Raw genomic sequence first — 15,014 nt, 5'->3', positions numbered from 1 at the left:
GACAGTATCATTGGTGATACATTATTGGTTGTTTTCCTGTCGGTGAACCAGCTTTGCTCTAACCATTTTGGGGAAAGTGCATGCCGGACACCCACGTCTGAATGGACATGTCTGTCCGTGGACATGCACGGACAGCATGTCTGTCCATCCTTCCTTCGAACGTGGCAGATGCCCAAATGTGGTTTTTTTTTTTTCCCCTACATGGCTCTTCTGCTTTGGTATGCAGCAGGAGTGCTTTATGTTGTCACAGAATATTAAAAAGACATGTGTACTCAAATGCTGAGTTTTAATAAAATCAATAGCTTGTACTTCATCCAAGGCATTGCCTACAGTATGACGACGATGTGGATCTTGGCACAGTTTGCTGCAGCTGTTCTGATTTGGTACAAAAGGCAAATGTCGTCTCCATATTACGACAACCTGGCAGAAGCCCCGAAGGGGTCCTGAGGCCCACTCTGGGGGGCCCTGGCGGGCTCTCCAGGGTGGGCACAGGCACAGCTGCCTGGCAGGACTCGGAGCTCACATCACAGGCAGGACGGTGGTGAACGGCCTGAGGGGGCCAGAAAGTGGGGTAAGACAGGCCCTCAGCTGGGGGCCTTGTCAGCAGAGACCTCGAATTGCAGGGCAGGTGGCCAAATGAATTGATTCAGAGCTACATTGTAGCAGAAAAGGTGATGGGAGCTGCCCTGAGTGTGCATGCACAGTACATTATGTGAGCCTGGAGGAGGGAGGCGGGGTGATCATCCGTTGACTGGATGCACTTTCTGTGCCCGCTGCACTTCACAGCATCCTCTCAAGGTCAGTGGCATCCCATCCTGCAGATGAAGAAACTAAAGCTCTTTGAGGCTTGGTAACTGGCCCAGCCCCCCACAGCCCTCATGGCTAACCTGGGTGGAGCCTCACAGCAGCTTTGCTCAGAGCAGCTGGAGCAGGTCTGGTGGGGGTGGCGGACTCCAGAGCCTTGCTGGGAGGACATCCCCTGGGGTTTGCCAGGGCGTGGTGGGGGAAGATCCAGCAGTTCGAAACACAAGAAACTTACAGGCAAACAAAGCACTTTCCATTTATCACAAGAGTTTGTGAAGGTGTTGCAAGCTGGAAAGCAGTGTTTGTTTCTTGAGTGTGGTTTCATCTGTGCACAGCTGGCTTTTTTCTTGCTGTGAGTCGATTAGGAAGCTGATCCTAGGGGGTGTGTTTGGGCTCATCTGCTGTAGGGGGTCCCCCCATGCTGCGGAGTGCTCCTGAATTGCTCCCTAGAGGAGGGTTGGCCTGGCACATGGGTACAGTGACAGAGGGAAGAACAGATGCTGGCGATGGTGGTGTGGCTGGTAGAGGGCCCCACGCTCCTTTGACCTTCACTCCCCAGGCCCAGGCCCTTTGGAAGCGTGAGTTCCCGAGTGCTGAAACATCACCCAGCTTCTTCGAGTAGACAGCGGTCCACATGTAGCAAGAGCTGGTTCTCAGATAAGTCTGAGGGCCACACCTGCGTCCTTGCTCTGTTATCTCTCTATCACCTCAGGGACTCAGCATGCAGATGCTGCTGACTATCCAGGATCTTGCAGGTGTAAATGAAAATATTTTCCCCTTTAACCTAGTCAAAAATGGTATTTGATAACCTGAGTAGAGTCCTCACCTGACGGTTGTGTGAAACCCGCCCTCTCTCGCCCTGCACCCTCTTTTCTAGGGTGCCATTTAGCCCTCTGCAGGCTCCAGGTGTCCAGCTGCTCTGAGCAGATGGGGGCTCGGGTCCCAGTGCAGTGTGGGTGCGCGTGGCAGACCTTGGTGTGCCAGAGTTGAGCAGACCTGCTGTGGGCCCAGGTTATCTGCAGGCCTTGGGGCCGTGACCTCAGGAAGTCACTCTGAAGACCCCCTCCTCGCCTGTGGGTATAGGTGACAGTTGAGAGGATCGTACAGAGGCATGCATCTTGGTGGTGGGCACAGAGGTGGCCACCATAAAAGGTCAGCAAACGTCCAAATCTGACACAGGCCAGCATTTCAGTTCTGTGACTGTGGTTGTTTCCTGACAAGTGCCCCTTCCCAGATTTCTGAGCAGAGCACGTGCTGAATCGAGTTTAGCCTTCCTGGTGGTGCCCCGACTGGAGCGTGTTCCTGGCTGGCAGGCCGTGCTGCAGTGACTGTGGATGGGCTGACCCTGCAGGCTGCCCCATTGCCGTTTGGAGGTCAGGGTCTTTCTGTGGGTCTCTGCCAGTTGTGGCTCAGGGAACACTCCCTTCTGCCTGTCCTTGACTGTTTCTCCAGTGATTTTTCATGCCCCCATACCTGGCCCCCATCTCTGCTTCCAGTCCCAGGAAGGTCCTCTTGGTTCCCCTGGCCAGACTGAGTGACTTCAGGGGCTCCTGTGTTCCTAGAAGGAGCCCCCGGCAGGACAGGCCGGATGCCTCCTGGCTGTACTGATGGCACAGTGCTCTTCCGCTGCAGCTGCCTCTGCCCCCCTCTGCTCTGGGGGCCTTGGTGGGGGATGGGCTCTTGGGACCAGACCCTGGGCACACGTATTCCCTTCCTTTCTTCTGAGATCCTTGGCCATAATGGAGTCCCGGAGCAATAGCTGGACTTGGAGTCTCCAGGAAGAATTTTGGCTGGGTTTCAAAACTCCCATCTCAGCTGCTCACCTCCATGGCCTCTGTGGCCTAGAAGCACGATGTATTCTGACTTCCTGGCCCCCACAAAGCAGGCTCTGGGCTTTTGTCTTGACATCCCAGCCAACCGGGTGTCAAGTTACAGGGCTGGGAGAGGTGGTAATGGATGCCAAGAAGGGGAGCCGAGGGAGTCTCAGAAGAGCTGGGGCAGGCGGGGAGCAGGTGGGCTCCGGGGGTGCTGCAGGGACCCCGCACTCGTCAGTGCCTGCCAGTCCCCAGGGCAGGCAAGTGTTGGGCTTCGGGGCGCAGCCTGTGTCTGCATATGGCAGTTCCCTCTCTGATAACGCTGAGTGTGTCTGAGTGGATGGGACCTCTTGGGAAGGGAGGGTCCGTGTGGGGTCCCAGTGAGTAGCTCTCACGCCCAGATGACTGTGAAAGATCCCAGTGGTGTGTGTCCACTGAGACAAACAGCGTGCAACTGGAAACTGCCAGTGAAACGTTACCAGGCAGTAGGACTAACCTGGAAACTGGTGATAAACGTCTTACTTTTCTCTCTTTAGAAGTTTCCTAGAAGTGCTTCTGAAATAGGGGTGCTCCCTGGCTTAAGTCTATGGAATTGCTTTCCAACATTGGCTCAGACAGCCTTCCCGGCAGTGCCCGAAGCCGCCAGTGGTGGCTCCCAGGCCTGAGGGTGGCCCCCTGCTCCCCTGGGACTCCCCATGCACCCCTTTCTCTGTTGGGCCGGGCCGTCCCTGAGCTGTACACCAGTCTCCTCCTGAGTGGGCATCTGCCCCGGGGCACCCTCTGTGTTCACAGAACTGCGCTCCTCCTTTCAGGGGAGGAGAAGGGGCTTTGAAGTTCAGCGGGGGTGGCTACTTGGATAAGCCCTTTCTTTCTCGCCTTCTCGCTCCCAGGGTAGTGTAGTGTCTGGAGTGGCCAGCCTCGTTGAGGACAGTCTGCGGGAGGCCGTAGAGCCGCACTGGCATTGGCTGGCTCTCGGGGGCAGAGCTGGGCTGCCAGCCCCAGGAGTCGAGTGGCTTAAAGTACCTGTGATGCCATAGCATCGGCTGTCAGCTCTGCTGGCTGACTGGTCCCAGCTGAGCGTAGCTTCTTGGGTTCTCCTCTCCAGGGGCTTTGTTGCTCGTGTTGGGGGGCTGGGGCCATCTCTGTCTGTCTCTGTGACCCTCTTGCCAACAGCTAGCTCGGCGTCCTTCTGTGGGGGGTGGTCCGTCAGAGCACATGTTCTCAGGGCCCAAGGGGGATCTTTAGAGCCTGCGGCCTTGCTTTAGAGCTTGTGCTGCTGCTTCCTCTCTGCTCCTCACTGGAGGCCGCAGGGAGTGAGCTGCCTTCAGGGCGCACTGCAGCCTGAGTGGGCGGCTTCAGAAGGGTGTGGTGCAGTGGTCCTTTGCACAGCGTTTTGGCAACTAGGAGTGTTAGGACGCCTCATTAACATCGATCAGAGTCCTGGGCTCGCGGGAAGTGGATTTCTAGGGCCTGGTGCTTGAAAATACATAATGACACGATTCAGAAATCCTTTGATTTCTGAGTTGACCTCGCACCTCTTTGAGCAGCGTAGTATCTGTGCATGTGGAAAGACCTCCCACAGGCGCACGGTGATCAGTCTACAGGCGTTGTGGATTCTTCGTGAACTCAGACTCTCATGGAGCCAGGTACAGGCAAGAGGAGGAGGTCGGTGCACACCAGGGACGTCACCTGAGCACCCAGAGAGCAGACTCAACACCTGTCTTCACTGGGTTTGGCTGTTACCTGATTGTCCGCTGTCTGCCGAATTCACCTTCACAGCGAGCAGCTCCTTACTGCCTCAGGGGAGGTTGGGGTCCGAACTGCCCCAGTGACCTCCTAAGGCATCTGAACCTTCTTGGCATTGAGGTCTCACCTCACCCAGCAAAGCTGAGGGGCAGTAGGGCAGGAATTACTGTCCCCAACCTTGTAGGAGGCACAGAGAGGGAATGTCCTACCCTGGGCTTCTCACTTGTAAGCGGCAGGACCAAGTGGGGCAGTTTTGCAGGAGTGTGACCCCCCCCCTTCCCTCAGCACGCGCAGGCTTGGTGCACCGTGCCTGCTCTGAGAGGAGGCCCTGTGGCCTGTCCACCAGCCAGCATGGTGCCAGGAGGAGAGTCCTGCCCCTCTGGCTCAGGGGGCCTCAGCCCCTTTTCCGGGGCTGTGGCATCGCACCAGGGCTGGATCCCTGTTTTTGCCCTTGTCACAGCGCCCTGGGAACATCCTGGCCGTCACCGGGAGCTGCAGTGCCCCACCTTTCTGGAGAGAGGGTCTAAGTGGGAACACCGGTCCCTGGCCCCAGCCCTGGGTTGGGGCACCCACCTGTCGAGTAGGCAGTGGCAGTGTCACCCTGGGAGGCTGAGGGAGGGTGGCCCCTTGTAGGAAGGCCAGGGCGCTGTCCTTGGACGAGCTTGTGGAGTTGAGGGCTGAGCGAGCTGGGCTCTAGCGGGGCAGGGCCTCTGCTCAGGCTCTTGCCGCCCTTCAGTGTAAGGCCCCAGTGTTTTGCCCTGAGCTCCCTGCTGAGGGTGGGCAGTTTGGGGGTAGAACTAAGCAGCCTTCCCCCGACTGTGTGCCGCTGGGGGACGGTCCCCTGAGTGCAGTGGGGTAGTGCTGACTCCTTCCAGGCGCCATTCAAGAAGGGCATCTTCCAGTGTGAGTTGGGTCTGTCACAGGGGGGATGAGAATATGATGGAGGGACATTCCTTGGAGTGGATGGTGGTGAAGGTGGGGGCAGCTCAGGAGCAGGAGCTTGGGGTTCAGGGGTTTGGTACTGGAGAGACCTGTGGGCCTGGAGGGTGTGAATGGGCCCTAGTGGGAGGAATGCCCAGGGAGAGGGTCTGGTGGGGCCAAGACGAGTGTTTGCTTGGTCTAGCAAAGCCTCCCCCACCCGCCTAAACAGTTAGCAACTACCTGCCTCTCCTCACCCAGCCGGGGCCAAAAGGTGGGGGAGAGGGAGGGTTCTGGCAGGGACTAGTTGGCTAGCAGCCCTGCTTCTCTGCCCCACGTTAGCCCCAAGGAGCAGTTTGTTGTCCTGAGACCTCACTGGGCCCACAGCTGCCCCCGACTTCACTCGTGTGTGCAAGCGTCTCAAGGATCTTACAAAAACGCAGGCTTCGGTCAAACAAGTCTGGGGCACTGATGCCCTCTGGTGAAGCCGGGTGGGCGGTGGTCTACTCCCGCGTGCCCCTGTCACTCCTGGTGTTGGATCTGTCCCTCCTGGCTGACCCTAAAGACAGAACTGCTTTTATCCAGGGGTTTCTCCCCACTGCTGGACACACCACCCGCTTCTTAGGTTGGCTTCCAGCAGCTAGGAGTGAGTAAATAGATGAGTGAGTGTGGATCAAGTGCACCTTTCCCGGACATCAGGCAGGCGCATATAGAGAACAGCAAAGGTCAGGGCTGCGTTCCCTTGATGAAAACTGCTTCCCCGGCACAGGCCAGTGAGACACTCAATGTTAACCCCGCACTGACCACTGATGGGTAAGCACCTGGGATGGTGGTGCTGTGAATGCAGAGATCTTGTTTTGAGTTAAGTTTTAATCTCCAGGAAACTTCACGGAAGTTCCGGGCATGTAACAGAATTTTTGTTTGTTTAGCCTCGGGTGGCATACAAGGGAGGAGGGTAGTGAGAACGTTTTCACGAACAGCCTGGCTTGCTTCCAGGTCACATAAAATCTCTTCTGATCATAATAATTTATATCAGGATTCCCAAGATGGGCAGGCTAGGCTGAATGCATTTGCCCCGAAATCATAGCTTTCAAATAAATGTGGTGCCCAGGCAGCCTCCCTGGACCGAAATAATACACGTGGCCACTACACTGTTTCCCTGGCATGTTGGGCTAGATGGTTTTATAATTTAAAATACGTTTTTTTAAAAAAAGAATGCCCATGATAATCTTGAGCCGTTGTCAAATGATTGTCCTTTTCCTTGAATTAAAAGAACTCTCTGGGAAAGTACTGAGAAATTTGAAGCACCTTTGTGTTAGAATTGAGCTTTAGGAAAGTTTTCCTTGTTGGAAACTAGTTGGGGCTGGTGGCCCTTCTGCGTTTGGAAGAGGCAACCCAGGTCCCTGTAACAGGCGAACAGTCCCCTGAGGGCCGGTGCCACACAGGAAGTGCCTGCAGCCCCGCAGCCCCAGGGAGAGCTGGCGCCTCCATTTCCTGACAGCACCTGAACCCTACCTCACTTCTCAAAATGAAGGCTGCATGTCACAAACTGGTTAGAACTGGCTGTTGCCATGGTTTTCACGTTGGAAGGCACAGTTAAAGGGTCACATGACCAAAGAGGGAAATGCCTTTGTCACATGACTTTTTGGTGGCCTGATTAGCATACAGGAAGTTCACTCCCTGCTGGCTGCTGGGATGCTGAGTGATCACTGATGGGAGGTGATGTCATCTCTTGGACGAGTTATTGATTAGTCTCGGTCCAAGATGGGACCTGGGAGAGCTCTGGTCACAGTGGTCATCTCAGGAAGCTTCAGCTTCCATGTGGTCCAGCCCCTAACCCTGCCCTCTTACCTCAGGCAGATTTGAGCTGTATTAGGCATCTCACCTTTGGGAGATGGGCACGTGCTCCATGAGATGGTAAAAAGTGATAAATCCCCGTAGGTTACTGGTGCCTCCATTTGCCCTTGCTCAGGAAGCACGGGCAGTCTGTAACTCTAGATGTGGTTCTGCCGAGGCTGCTGCTCTGCTGTGCAGCCGCCTGGGAGCCCGCCTGGGCTGCGACCAGCGGCTGCAGCTCCCGTGCCAGAGCCTTGTGTCTGCGCAGTGCCTGTGCGCATGCCCACAGAACCTGGATTGGAGCCCCGGGGTCATCTTTTATGTGGATCTTGGGCAGAGTTGGCAGCCAGCAGGGAGACACAGACTTGAAATTGAAAGAGTAGTGGTTCCTGAACTGCATTGGTTTTTGGTTTGTTGAGGCCCTAGTAAGACATCCTGGGTTATTTTATAGACAGCCAGCCAATTCCTGGACTTGAAAACGTGGGCTGCTAACCCCAGAGAGGGGGTTCTGTACCTTGAAATGGGCGCCTCCTGACCGCTCGTGGAAGCCCACCCAGCAGCTGTACCTGAGGTGGTTCTATCGCATCAGGGCTGGGCTTGCTGCGGTGCGGCAGCTCTGCTGCTCTGAGAGCTGGGATAAGGATGGCCCAAGGGAGAGCCCTGCGGGTTGAGGGGTTGGGGGCGTCAGTGAACCCGGAGTGCGGTCCTCTGTGCCCCCCCCTTCCCTGAAGACATAGCTCACTCTGAGAGTGGAAAGGGCCGTTCAGTGGGCTGTTAAAATACCAGTTTCCCATCTCTTAACTCTGCTCCCCACTCAGCTGGAAGGAATGGGACAACTTTGAGCTGTTGTTATTCCCAGTTAACCTAACCGAGTTTGTTCTTTGGGTCATAGTGCCACCTAGTGGGTGAATTCAGTCCTTGGCTGGCTTTCCTGCTGATCTGATTCTTTCAACACAGATGCTGAGGCTAGATCTTAAGGGAGAGTTTACATTATGTCCTCAGCAAATGGAGCGGCTTGGCTTGGCACTAAGCACTGTCTCGAAGACCCGTTGGTCCTTATATATGTGGTCAGCAATGCCGTTAGCGGAAGCTTAGCACTTCATGGGAAATAGATGGGGAAACAGTGGAAACAGTGTCAGACTTTATTTTTTGGCGCTCTAAAATCACTGCAGATGGTGACTACAGCCATGAAATTAAAAGATGCTTACTCCTTGGAAGGAAAGTTATGACCAACCTAGATAGCATATTCAAAAGCAGAGACATTACTTTGCCAACAAAGGTCCATCTAGTCAAGGCTGTGGTTTTTCCAGTGGTCATGTATGGATATGAGAGTTGGACTGTGAAGAAAGCTGAGTGCCAAAGAATTAATGCTTTTGAACTGTGGTGTTGGAGAAGACTCTTGGAGAGTCCCTTGGACTGCAAGGAGATCCAACCAGTCCATTCTAAAGGAGATCAGTCCTGGGTGTTCTTTGGAAGGAATGATGCTAAAGCTGAAACTCTAGTACTTTGGCCACCTCATGCGAAGAGTTGACTCATTGGAAAAGACTCTGATGCTGGGAGGGATTGGGGGCAGGAGGAGAAGAGGGCGACAGAGGATGAGATGGTTGGATGGTATCACTGACTCAGTGGACGTGAGTTTGAGTGAACTCCAGGAGATGGTGATGGACAGTGAGGCCTGGCGTGCTGCGGTTCATGGGTCGCAAAGAGTCGGACACGACTGAGCGACTGAACTGAACTGAGCGTTACCAGATGCGCATATACGTTCTGAGGAACTTGAGTGTTAGGATTGGGGAAATAGGGCAGAGGATAATGGGCAGGGGTGGCTGGGAACTAGTTTGTGAGCAGATTAAGTGGGTGGGTAGTACAGCGGTCCGTGAGAGCAAATGTGTTCCATGCTCCAGTCAGTTTCAAAGCATGCAGCCACTACTGCCACGTTGCCACTGGCAGGACAGAGAGCCCCCCTGTAGCCCAGGAGGGACCCCGCAGCAGGCTGCCTGGGCTGCCTTGTGGGTGCTGACGCCCCGCGCTGGGGACTCAGGCCGTTGGCTGACGGTGTGTGCCTCAGCACCTCTGTCACCTGGGGAGGGGCAGGTGGGCTGTCCAGGCGTGAGGGTCGTCAGGGAGTCTGGGTTCAGCAAAGAAAGGCTGATTCAAGTGGGGCTGGCCTTCCCATCAGGTGGCTTCCAGCATGGGAAGGTAGGCGCTCCACCAGCAGGCCCAAGATCCAGGAGCAAGTGTTCTGGTTCAGTGCTGAGCCACATGGTATGGAAAGGGGCTGTGGTGGGTTCCAAAATGTGCTGTTTTCCTGCAGACATATAGGTATCCTCAGCCCAGGGGACACAGAAGTGGTTATCGGGAACAGTCCTGACTTTTTAAAGGGCTCAGACGTAAACTGGCAGGTTCGAGGGCCACGTGGTGAGTGCAGTGAGAAAAGGCAGCCCGGGCAGGCGGTTGTGGGGAGGAGTGGGGAGGCCAGCCTGCTCGCCTCCACTTCACTGTGTCTGTGTCTGAATCGCGGCGTCCGTGGGAGTGCTGCCCACCACAGGCGGGGTGCTCGGGTGACAGCCCTCCTCCCTGCCCCACAGTGACATGAAGTCTGAGAGGAGGCCCCCTTCGCCTGATGTGATTGTGCTGTCTGACAACGAGCAGCCTGCGAGCCCGAGGGTGAACGGGCTGACCGAGGAGCCCCCGAAGGAGACCAGTGCCGAGGCCCTCATGGTGAGCTCTGTCCCCGCACTGGGGAGCTGCCTCGCGGTGGGGCCAGCTGGTGCTCCCTGGCCCCAGCCTCTCCCTCAACCCGTGTCCTCTTGACCTTGTAGAAAAGCAGTCCTGAAGAACGAGAAAGGATGATCAAGCAACTAAAAGAGGAGTTAAGGTTAGAAGAAGCCAAACTGGTTTTGTTGAAGAAGTTGCGGCAGAGTCAAATACAAAAAGAAACTCCCACCCAGAAGGTATGTGCGTGGCTGTTCACTCCTCGGGTCAGTGAGCGGTGTTTAGGACCAGGGACAGGAAGGCACGGGCACTTGCTTGGCTCCCTGCTGCCCCAGGAGCTGGGCCTGTGAGGAGTCAGGTTTCCTTGGGGGCAAAGGGGCAAGGTCTGAATTGGAAATTTGCAGGCTCAAGTTCATGTTTTGGATTTAGCTTAGAGGAGATCAGACTACATTTCAGCCTAGAACATTCTGGATCTGAGTATGAGAACCTCATTCCCTGTAGACTCCCATCAGGGAAATGGAGAGCAGACGTCTCTGAAGGTGCTGGAAACACAGCTCTGTCCTGAACCCCTTTCAGTGGGGCGTCCTGCCCTGTGGGTGCCTGTGTGGCCGGCAGGGGCCGCTCTGGATTTCTGGACAGACTGCTGAACGCCTGCTTCAGGGTGCCCATGCCCAACCCCAGAGGCCGTGTCCCGGGGCTTCTGCCCCGCCACCTCCCCACGCCTCACGCTCCTCGTGCGGCTTCTAAACGGGGCTTACCCTGTAATGCAAGGTCAGGCTGGTTTTGTGGGCCTCTTTTGTTATCCCATTCTGGAGAGGCTCCTGGTCTGTGACACGGCTCCCCTTCCTTACGTTCTGATGACTCTCTCGGTGAACCAGAAAGTGAATGCATCTCGGGCAGTGCAAGCTGACAGTGTGTAGACACTGCTTCCGCCTTGAAGGGAGCGAGACAGGAGGACAGTCGTGGTCTGACTTGGGGATTTGCTCGAGCTCCCACTCCACACCTAGTAAACAAGTGGGCCAAGCCTGGCATCTGCTAATACCCTGATGGATGAGCCTGCTCGTTACTTGTTTCCTTGTTGATGGCTGAAGAGTTGGTGATGGGGACCAAGTCTGTCACTGTCCCTGGTGGACTGTATGCCTGGACCAAACAGTTTCTCACCAGGGTGGGGATTGATATATATATATAATAAGCCTCAGCCTTTCCCGCTAGCCTTTTATCGTCCCCTGGAGGGCAGAGATGGCACCCGAATCTCAGTGATGCCAAGCACCCTGGGGCAGAGGGGTAAAGGGCCCTGGAAAATCCATCCTGTGTGTTTCAAACATGTTAATTCCCGCTGCAGTGACGTGGCAGGCAAGCAGAACCTTTGAGAGCTTGATGCTTCTTAAAGAAAAAAGCAATGCTCCTGAGAATCATGTGTGGGGAGGAGCATGGTTGGTAGCCCTCTCATCTCCTGCCTGTCCTGATCTCTTGCAGCCCGCAGGCTCCACTGGGAGCTCCGTGACCACCCCTCCCCCGCTCGTACGGGGCACCCAGAACATTCCTTCCGGCAAGCCATCACTTCAGGTCAGTGTTTACTCTGCATCATGCTCCTGAGCAGCCCTGATCCGGTTTCTGCAAAAGGCTGCTCATTCCTTCTCGTAAGACTAGAATGAGGCCTTCCAGTGGGAGCACCCACGCCAGTCACATTTGCGTCCCCGTACCCAAACTGGGCCCCTGTTCATCATGAATCACACAGACGCTCGGAGGGCCCCTCCCACGACCCTCTAGTGAGACTGGAGAGACGGCCGAGATCCTGGGCGCTCTGGGCCCCCACCACAGCGCAGCTTTCTGAGCCTGTCACAGCCTCCTCTGCCCACAGGGCGCGATGGGCAGAGCTCCCACTTCAGCTGTAGGACAGAGGTCAGGCCAGGCCCACCTGCCCTCACTCAAGCCAGAGACCGCAACTCAGACCAGCAAGCGGGTAGTGTGGATCCCAGCTAGCTTCTTATCGTGGGGGTGCCCGATCCTGAGTGAGTCCAGGTTGGCCTGGCTCTTGTTGGGAGTCTGTGTTCCTCGTTCTTTTGTGTGTTTAGAGTAAGTAGGCATTTTAGCTTTTTTCTACCACCCCTATTTTGGTGGGTATGCGTATGTACCTTTATGAAAACAACAAACCCGTTTAAAAAGCTGTGTGAGATCTGAGGGTTGTTGTTGTTGACAGACCTCTTCAGCTCGGATGCCTGGCAGTGTCATCCCACCACCCCTGGTCCGTGGCGGGCAGCAGACGTCCTCAAAGTTAGGGCCTCAGGCGAACTCCCAGGTCGTCATGCCCCCGCTCGTCAGGGGGGCCCAGGTGAGCACGGCTTACGGAACAGCCCCAAGCAACCGTCCCTCCCGCAAGAATGACCCCGGTGCTCAGACTGGGTCTCTTCCCCCCAGTCTCTCTTTATTGGCCTCTCATTGTCTTGTCTCTGCCCCACACCCGACAGCAAATCCACAACATCAGACAACATTCCAGCACAGGGCCGCCGCCACTCCTGCTGGCTCCCCGGGCTTCTGTGCCCAGTGTGCAAATTCAGGGACAGAGGATCATTCAGCAGGGCCTCATCCGTGTCGCCAATGTCCCCAACACTAGTCTGCTCGTCAACATCCCACAGGTGAGTCGTGTGACAGATAGTCCAGGCCCGTGGACTATGGTGCTGTGGCTCCTTGGACCTTGATGGGTCATGAAGGCTGTGGACAGGAGTTTCCTGTTGTCCTCTGCAGTCTAGCAGAGGCAGATAACTGCTCAGGGGGTGAGGGTGGGGTCACCAGAGGCTCCCCCGGCCCCTCCACCCACCCCGCCCTCTTTACCACCGCTGCCAGGCGCAGGCACGTGAGGGGAATGTCTGCAGATGTCCCTGCATCGCCAGTGCATCTATTTTTAGCCACGTGACCCTTCATCTCTGTACAGAGCCTCTGAGGTGGTGAGGGTTTGTTCTCACCTAACAGAGTGGGGGAAGGTGGAGCCAGGGCGGCAGGCTGAGATCCTCACTGACAGATGAAGTGGCTGGGTCCGCATGAGCTTTTGTTGATGTGCGAGTTAGCTTCTCTTCCTCCTCTGGCGTGGCTCATCCGTGTCTGCCTTTCTCAGATAAGAGCATGGCCAGCAGTGCTCTTCTGAAGTCAGGTTCAAGGACAGTCCTGCTACCCAAATGGAGATGTCCTGGGCAGGCCGTTGATCTACCCCGTAGACGCTGATCAAATCCCTGCTGTGTGTCATGCTGCCCTCATGTCAGGAGGGTGGCAGCCAGGCAGGCAGTGGTGATCCGCGGCTCTGCTCCCTGAGGGGTCGAGGGAGCCGGCGAGGGGAACAGCGAAGCGCTGGCCGGTTAGAGGCCGGTGGCCGGGTCAAGGTGCGGTGGCAGCACCCTCTGTGCTGGGGCATCTCGCTGCCCTTTGGAGACCCCCGGGCCAGTGTCATGGGCTCCCCGAGGCCCCCGGCCTGTTGCACACCAGTTGTCAGGTGCGTGCATTTTCCTGCAGACAGTATACACAGCTTTCCTGTTTCCAGAAGGTCTTCGGTCCCGGAAAGCTTAAGGGTCCTGGCATGGTCTGCTCCCAGTTTGGGGGAGAGCATTTGAGTGTCGGGTGGCAAGTGGGCTGGAGCGAGGAGATGGTGGAAGGTCAGCCACCAGGATCGAGAAGATGGTGAGGGGAACACAGGAGCAGTGAGGATGGAGAAGGGTGAAGGGCGGGGGCACACAGAGGTACTCGTGAGGGAGATGCCGTTGGTGCCACAGTGCGCCACCTCTGCAGCCAAAGGAAGGGGGCCACCCGGGCCTGTGCTGGAGGGGACCAGGCTACAGTGGCAGGGCAGTGGCCATGCGCCTGGGCGGGGATGGCTACCACAGGGGCACCCGCCGTGATGCTGGTGGCTTTAGGAGTGTCCTTAGTTGATAGAGTGTAGCAGGTTACAGATTTTTAAGTCATCTGGGTATCAGCTAGACCTCAACAAGTTATTCGTAAGCTTGGTCATCTCAGAGCAGTCGAGTGTGATGTCTTTTTTTCTGTTGCTTGTTGATGGCAGGCAGCTCCTGAGTTACTTTTAAGGACTTATTAGAGTAGCTGATGGTGCTGACCTGGAGTTAACTTTTGTAAGGACTTAGCGTAGCTGATGGTGCAGACTGTGGGGTTCTCCTCAGGGTGGGCCCCTCAGGCACCCTGACCAGGTCATTGCCTCCCCAAAGCCCTCCCCAGCATCGCTGAAAGGAACGACAGCCACCTCTGCTCAGGCCAACTCCACCCCCAGCAGCGTGGCCTCTGTGGTCACCGCTGCGGATTCTCCAGCCAGTCGGCAGGCGGCCGCCAAGCTTGCACTGCGCAAACAGCTGGAGAAGACGCTGCTTGAAATCCCCCCACCCAAACCCCCTGCCCCCGAGATGAACTTCCTGCCCAGCGCTGCCAACAACGAATTCATCTACCTGGTCGGCCTGGAGGAGGTGGTGCAGAACCTGCTGGAGACACAAGGTGAGCAGGCCATGGGCCCAGGGCTGTGTTCCGTCTTGAAGCTGAGGTTTCCATCATGTTTCCGATGCATAGCACGTGTGGGCACGTCTGCTGTGTACGCACGGCTGTCTTGGAGCACATTGTGGATGATCTCTCGTCATCAGTTCTTCACTTGCTCTGAGGTTTAGATAATTTCTTTTCTTTTTTTTTTTTTTTTTAAGTTTTTCGTCAAGTGTAGTTGATGTACAGTGTTGTTTAGGTTTCTCTGCTGTACAGCAAAACACTTCAGTTATATACATATCCACTTTTGCTTAGATTCTATTCCCATGAAGGTCATTACAGAGAATTGAGTCGTTCCCCATGCTATACAGTAGGTCCTTATTATCCATTTCACATATGGTAGTGTATATACGTCAATCCCAGTCTCCCAGTTTATTTTCCCTCTCCTCCTAGATCACTTCTTACATGTACAGTAGGCAGCTTCTTTCTGATGGGGCCTCCTCTGAGAGCTGGGGAAAGGTGGAGCTTTGCAGAGCACTGAGTCCCCACGTTAGGGATGGATGCCTGTGCCTGGGCCAGCTTCACATTATCACCTTCTCTGGAAGGTCTGGAAAGCCACCTGCATGTTAAGAGGTTTTAGGAATGAAAGCGCACACACGGGGTAGTGAGGAAAAAGGATGCTGGAAAGTAGGAAGTCAGGTTTGCCCCGAGGGAGTC

General features: G+C 55.7%; 1 protein-coding gene across 6 annotated transcripts in view; it reads left to right on the top strand.

The window, feature by feature from the left end:
• The window catches only part of GATAD2A (GATA zinc finger domain containing 2A), a 98,459-nt gene that overhangs the window by 75,341 nt on the left and 8,104 nt on the right, over positions 1–15,014 (top strand). For all 6 annotated transcript variants that reach the window (XM_070792441.1, XM_070792437.1, XM_019963775.2 and 3 more), the window contains 6 exons: positions 9,704–9,836; positions 9,938–10,069; positions 11,307–11,396; positions 12,031–12,162; positions 12,299–12,466; positions 14,039–14,318. In XM_070792441.1, the coding sequence (XP_070648542.1) occupies positions 9,704–9,836; positions 9,938–10,069; positions 11,307–11,396; positions 12,031–12,162; positions 12,299–12,466; positions 14,039–14,318 (935 nt within the window). The remainder of the gene's footprint in view (positions 1–9,703; positions 9,837–9,937; positions 10,070–11,306; positions 11,397–12,030; positions 12,163–12,298; positions 12,467–14,038; positions 14,319–15,014) is intronic.

The sequence above is a fragment of the Bos indicus genome, chromosome 7 (assembly GCF_029378745.1).
Source record: "Bos indicus isolate NIAB-ARS_2022 breed Sahiwal x Tharparkar chromosome 7, NIAB-ARS_B.indTharparkar_mat_pri_1.0, whole genome shotgun sequence".
In the NCBI taxonomy this organism is placed as follows: domain Eukaryota; kingdom Metazoa; phylum Chordata; class Mammalia; order Artiodactyla; family Bovidae; genus Bos; species Bos indicus.
The sequence above is the reverse complement of the archived record's forward strand: the minus strand, read 5'-3'. Positions and strand labels throughout refer to the sequence as shown.